This window comes from Colobus angolensis, unplaced genomic scaffold, assembly GCF_000951035.1.
Source record: "Colobus angolensis palliatus isolate OR3802 unplaced genomic scaffold, Cang.pa_1.0 Scaffold84, whole genome shotgun sequence".
Classification (NCBI taxonomy): Eukaryota; Metazoa; Chordata; class Mammalia; order Primates; family Cercopithecidae; genus Colobus; species Colobus angolensis.
Window position 1 is genome coordinate 2,314,937 of NW_012122265.1, and position 5,940 is coordinate 2,320,876.

At 62.0% G+C, this 5,940-nt stretch overlaps 1 protein-coding gene across 1 annotated transcript in view; it reads right to left on the minus strand.

Annotated features, from left to right (window-relative positions):
• TRPM5 (transient receptor potential cation channel, subfamily M, member 5) overlaps positions 1-5,205 on the minus strand; it is an 18,273-nt gene extending 13,068 nt beyond the window's left edge. The window contains exons 1-7 of the mRNA XM_011930155.1: positions 5,089-5,205; positions 4,296-4,476; positions 3,274-3,440; positions 2,461-2,644; positions 664-728; positions 303-494; positions 99-162 (exon numbers count right to left, since the gene is read on the minus strand). Of these exons, the coding sequence (XP_011785545.1) occupies positions 99-162; positions 303-494; positions 664-728; positions 2,461-2,644; positions 3,274-3,440; positions 4,296-4,476; positions 5,089-5,205 (970 nt within the window). The remainder of the gene's footprint in view (positions 1-98; positions 163-302; positions 495-663; positions 729-2,460; positions 2,645-3,273; positions 3,441-4,295; positions 4,477-5,088) is intronic.
• Between the last annotated feature and the right edge of the window lie 735 nt (positions 5,206-5,940).

Below are 5,940 nucleotides of genomic sequence, written 5' to 3' on the forward strand. Positions count from 1 at the left end.
GGCTGGAGGCTGCATCAGCAGGAGTTCTCCCAGAACACCAGCGGAGGCACAGGCAGTGTCCCCAGGTGAGCCTTGCAGCCTGCGTGCCCACCACCCACTGGGCCCATCCCAGGGCCACCCGTAGACCAAGGGGCTGCCTGGGTCCCTCTGCTCCCTGTGGGCCTGAAGCCAGAGCGGGTGGGGGGCCCGGCAGTCTGAGGTGGGAGGAGTGGGCTGGAGGCTGCATCAGCAGGAGTTCTCCCAGAGGACCAGCCCCACCCCGGGAGGAGGGTCAGGAGGACAGGGGAGGGGGAAGCACGTACCAGCTTAGTCCAGCGCACAATGTCCTCCCAAGAGAAATGCTCACTGGGGAACTTCTCCTTAAACTGCTTCTCAGCCACCCTGGGCACCAGGAGGTGGGGCTGGTTCACCAGGGCAGCGAGCACATCGGCGATGCCCCCCGAGCCTGCCAGGATCAGCCACGGGGCAGCCTGCTCCACGGCCCTGGAGATCCTCTGAGACAGAGAGGGAGGGGAGAGGGGAGCCCAGGTCATCCCGGCGACATCTGGATGCAGGTGTCAGGGGGGCCCCCATCCCTTCCAGCCCTGTCCCAGGGATGCCCAGAATCCACCAAACCCCTCCACAAGGCTTCGGCCAGCCATGGGGCCTCAGCCAGGTCCCTACCTCCAAGGTGCTGGGGTCACCATTGACCAGCAAGCAGAGGACAGGGATCTCGATGCTGCCAGTGCCTGCGGACAGGGCACCCGTGAGGCCTGAGGACTCTCTGCCTGGGGTGACCACCCGGATCTCAGGCTCTCAGGCCACCACATTTTCTGGCCAAAAGCTAGCTCTTCCGAATAAAGTGAGGGCTTCGTCTGGGCTATGTGGCACAGGCCGCTTATTACAGACCCTGCCGTATGGGGGTCGAGGGCTCCAGTTCTAACCCCCACTGCCCAGCACGGGGACTCTGTGGCAAGAGCTGGCCTACGGCTGTTAAAATACAAAGTGACATGGAGGAAACGGAGCCCCCAGCCCTGCAGGTGCACCGCCACACCACACACACTCATGCTGAGCGTGGCAGAGGCAGCATCTCGACCATCGAGGGAGCTCTGCTGGGCGGCTGCTCCTGACCGCTCAGCAAACCAAAGAGGTACAGGAGGGAGTCTTCAGGTTTCTCCCCCAAACAGAAGCTGCAAATGAGACTTCTATATGGGAAGCCCCAGAGAGTCCTGGACCTGCCCCCGTCTTCTGTGAGGGAGCAAATTGACTGGAGGTGCCTTAGAATCACCCACAGGGAACTGGGCTCCCAGGCGGGCCCCTGACTTTGAAAGGTGCCTCCTGATTGAATCTGGAGGATAAACCAGACCTGGCCAAATGGTGCCCAGGCCAGCAGGGCTTCCGCAGAGCAGAGCAGGACCCTCTGCCTGTGTCCCCAGAGTTTGATGAGATTTTGTGTTTTCATTTCTAAAGAGTGCTCAGTTAGCTGGGCACAGTGGCTCATGCCTGTAATCCCAGCACTTTGGGAGGCCAAAGCAGGCGGATCACCTGAGGTCAGGAGTTCAAGTCCAGCCTGGCCAACATGGTGCAACCCCATCTCTACTAAAAAAAAAAAAAAAAAAAAAGCCAGGGATGGTGGCACATGCCTACGATCCCAGCTACCCAGGAGGCTGAGGCAGAAGAATTGCTGGAACCCGGCAGGTGGAGGCTGCAGTGAGCTGAGATTGCACCACTGCACACCAGCCTGGGGAACTGGGTGAGATTCTGCTGGAAAAAAAAAAAAGGGCTCAGTTGGCCTTGCCAAGAAATTACGGCAGCCCAAGGCCCTGACTCTCCACCCCACCCGGCACGGGCAGCGCTCCCACCCTACACGGCAGCCCGACGCCCTGACTCTCTGGGCCATCAGAAGAACATTTCCCGAAACTGCCCACCCAAAAACTGCCCACAAAAAAACAATTTTTGTTTCTAAATATTGTATATTGTTCATAGACGTTACAAATAATTATATGCTTTGTTGATGAATATTATTTACACACAAGCATTTTCTTAGTAAGTTCAGCTTTTGAACCTGCGACTGGCCAGAGGTGCCCATTTCTTGGGTGACGCTGCCCTCTGGTGGCAGGAAGTAGCCCTCTTTCAACTCACAAATCTCATTTTGCCTCTCAGAGCCCCAGAGCCTCTGACCACGGCAAGGCCCAGTGAAAACAGAACTGCACCTACTCTGGTGGGAATGTCACTGCCCAGCCAGAGCCACTCTATCCAGCTATGCCTCCTGCACCGCCCTGCCCAGAGAGCTCCTCCTCCCAGGCCCCCACGGCCCAGGTCTCGGTGCCCAGGCATGCTGGCTGCGTTCTGCCTGGGAAGCCCTCCTCCTTCTCCCTGGCGGTCACCCCCACCCTCCCATAGGCGGGTCCCTGGATCCCCACTGGGCCCCAAGGCAGTTGGCCACCAGCAGCTTTCCTGGGTGGCTGGGGCGGGCCTCACCCCCGTAGCCTGTCCTCTGCTCCGAGATGTACTTCTCCAGCCTGAGCCGCAGCTCCATCAGCCCATCGTCCTTCCCCGGGGGGCCTGGTTCCACCAGGATGAAGTGGGAGAGGTTGCCATCCAGCGAACAGAGAGGCCCCTGGCTGCTGCCGTCATCCTCGGGGTAGTGGACAGGAATATCTTCCTGTGCCCATTCAGGGAGACGAGGCTGAGCCCTCGGGAGGCAGCTTGGGCTGGGTCCCACTGCGGGATCCTCCCTGCCAGGCCATACGCACTACACTATGGGGCCCTGCACAAGGCTTCTGCCTGAGCCTTGGTTTCCCCACCCTTCAGACAAAAGGAGGGACCAACAGCTGGGGCCCGGGGACCCTCCTTCGACAGTCAGGGGCAGGGGCGGTGGGGAACGGGTTCTTTTAGACAGAACTGTGGAGACAGCTGGGGCTGCCGGAAGCTCCTCCTTCCCGACTCTAGGGCTGGTGTCCAGACATCCACCAGGGGCTGCCTGGGCCTCCCTCGGCAGTGCCTTAGACAGACCCCAGCGTGGGGGACGGAAGTTGCTTGTCCAGACTTGGACAGGGCTTGGGGCCTGGGCCCACGTGGTACAGGAGGAGGCGAGGGACCTCGCCACGGTCTACACTGGCCGTTCCCTATGCGGTACTGCCACCTGCCGGCCGCGTGCTGGCTCTGTCCGATCCCTGCTCTTCCTCCAGCCCCAATCCTGTCCTCCCAGAACCCTCTGCCCGCTGCCCAAACCCTTCTGAGCCCCCGCCCCCAGGCCCCCTGCAGTCGTGGCGCTGGGAGCTGGACGTGCACCTGGGCCTCCTCCAGAATGCGGCGGTGCAGGACGCGGCCCAGAGAGGCCATGCCGACAGCAACCACACGGACTTTGGTGGATGTGCTGGCCAGCGAGTGGTCGCGCACGGCCTGCCCGACATGCCGGGCCAGGCCCACGTGGAGGGCACTGGTCAGGATCCAGGCTCCTGTGGGGATGGAGGAGGGGCTCACTGTGCCGCACGGCCTGGGTCTTTCCTAGTTGGCCCCACGCCCTAACACCTAGGCCCAATCAGCAGCCAGTTAGCTGGGAGCCAGTGGTGGGTGCTGGGAAATACCTCAAGGCGGGGTGGGGAAGCCGAGGCCCAGAGAAGGCAAGACACCCACCCAAGGCAGGGGACTGGGCCGCAGTGGGACTGGCTGGGCCCAGAACCTGTGAAGTGGCACCCCCACCCCGCCTAGAGCACACATGCTGGGGCCCAGTCCTGCCACTGGGCTCCCTCCGGGACAAACCCGAGACGGCTCCGTCCAGCTGCCTCTGCTGGGCCAGAATCCCAGGACGTTTTCCCACAGTTTTACAAAGCCCTCGGCCGTGTCTGGCTGGAAGACAGTGGCTCATGCCTGTAATCCCAGCACTTTGGGAGGCCAAAGCAGGCGGATCACCTGAGGTCAGGAGTTCAAGTCCAGCCTGGCCAACATGGTGCAACCCCATCTCTACTAAAAAAAAAAAAAAAAAAAAGCCAGGGATGGTGGCACATGCCTACGATCCCAGCTACCCAGGAGGCTGAGGCAGAAGAATTGCTGGAACCCGACCAAAACACCGGGGTGCTTTGGTCCCAGGTATGTGGGAGCAGGGACATCTTGTAGTGGAGGGGGCAGCTCTAAGGAAGGGCCAGGCCCAGCTCGGGGAGGCCCTGGTCCAGTACGTAAGCACTGCTGCACCTGTGGGTACTGCAGAGGACAGGTGGGCAGTTTCTGGAAATGTTCTCCTTATGGTCCAGAGAGTCAGGGTGTCAGGCTGCTGTGTGGGGTGGGAGCGCTGCCCGTGCCGGGTGGGGGCTCACCTGTGCTCTGAGCCACCTTCACTAGCCCCTTGCGCAGTACGTCCCGCAGCCAGGACTTCATGGCGAAAGGCTGCTCCTCGCCCACAAGGGACACCACCAGGTTGGGGGCCGGCAGGTGCCACTCAGCAAGCAGCAGGTCAAAGAGCACAGACGGGGCCACTCCGCTCAGCACCCGTACAAACTGCAAGGCGGGGGCTGCAGCTCAGGGCTTTCGGGGCACGGGGCACGGGAACTGCTGGGCATTGGGGTGGGCTGGACACAGGAGGCACTGAGGAGGTGCTGAGCATTTGTGGGCTGGACATGGGGGGCACTCAGCACTGGGGAGGTGTTGGGCATCAAGGGGGCTAGACACAGGGGCACTGGGGAGGTACTGGCCCCTGGTGGCAGGTAGCAGGAGGAGAGTGGCCCCCAATACCCCTTTTGGGACAGAGCCAGTCCTCCTTTGACCTGCTGTGTGACCTGGAGAGTCCTGACTCCTCTTTGGGCTGGCATCCTCCTCAGTGAGCCGAGGGCACTGGTCAGAGGTGGGGCCTTGGATGTACTTAACCTTGCACCTCCAAATCTCTCGGGGGAACCTCAGGGGTCCCGCTTATCGCACGGAGGTAGGAGGCTGGCCAGAGCCACTCCTTCCAGCTCTGGAACTCTGCTTGTCTGGGGGCTCTGAATATGGCCCCAGGGGAGCAGAACCCAGGGGTGAGGAGGATCCTGGCACTCAGCTTCCAGGGAAGGAAATGGGGGCTCATGGGTTCCAGGTCAAGGCGGACATCGCCCGAGGCCTGGGGACTGCCCCTACCTTGCCTCGTTTCTTCCCAGATCCTCCAAAGTCGACCTCGCCCCTGCGCAAGCCTAGCCGCTGCTGGTCTTCAGCATCCCCGGGGCTTCCGGGACGGGGGCCTTGGACATCCTGCATGATGGCCTCTAGAGATGCAGGGATACCCCGGCCCTTGAGGGCTGGCAATGCCCATCCCCGCCTCCCTCCCCTCGGGGCGGGTGCTGCCTTCCCCTAGGAAGCCCCTCTCCAGCCGACATGCACAAGGAGACCTGGGGACTGCCCCAGGCATCTCTGCCCCAAGGACCTTCTCTCCAGACGGGCCCTGTCCAGCAACCCCCTGCAGCTGTGTCTCTTCCTGTAGCGCCACTCCAACCAAGCTCCTTTCCAGGTGAGGATGGAATGTGTGGGGCTCTGCCACTGGCTCCTGGTTCCTCTACTCACCCCCCTCTGGGCACCTCAGGTCAGCCACACCTGCAGACGCTTCTCCAGAGGCCTTTTGTGGGGATGACCTGGAAACTCCGAAAGACTCAGCAGAGGCCTTGCAGCCCCCTGGCCACACAGCCCACTCACTCCCAGGACTGGGATACAGAGCCCCTGGGTGCACCTGGGCAGAGGTGAGAAGGTGAGGCAGGTGCTGTCAGCTCAGGTGCAGGAGGCGGGGTGGACAAGGGACCACCTTCCTTGCCCAGGAGGTCCAGGAGGCCCAGGACACACAGAGGGGAGGCCTCGCCCCGGCCCACACAGCATCAGTGGCAGAGCTCTTCCCTCAGCGCTCCCGCATCAGGGGAGAGGAGGCCTCGTGCACCTCAGCCCTATTCCCTCAACCCTCATGGGGCTCACGTCTCCCAGCTGCCCAGTGAGGTCGGGCATCTC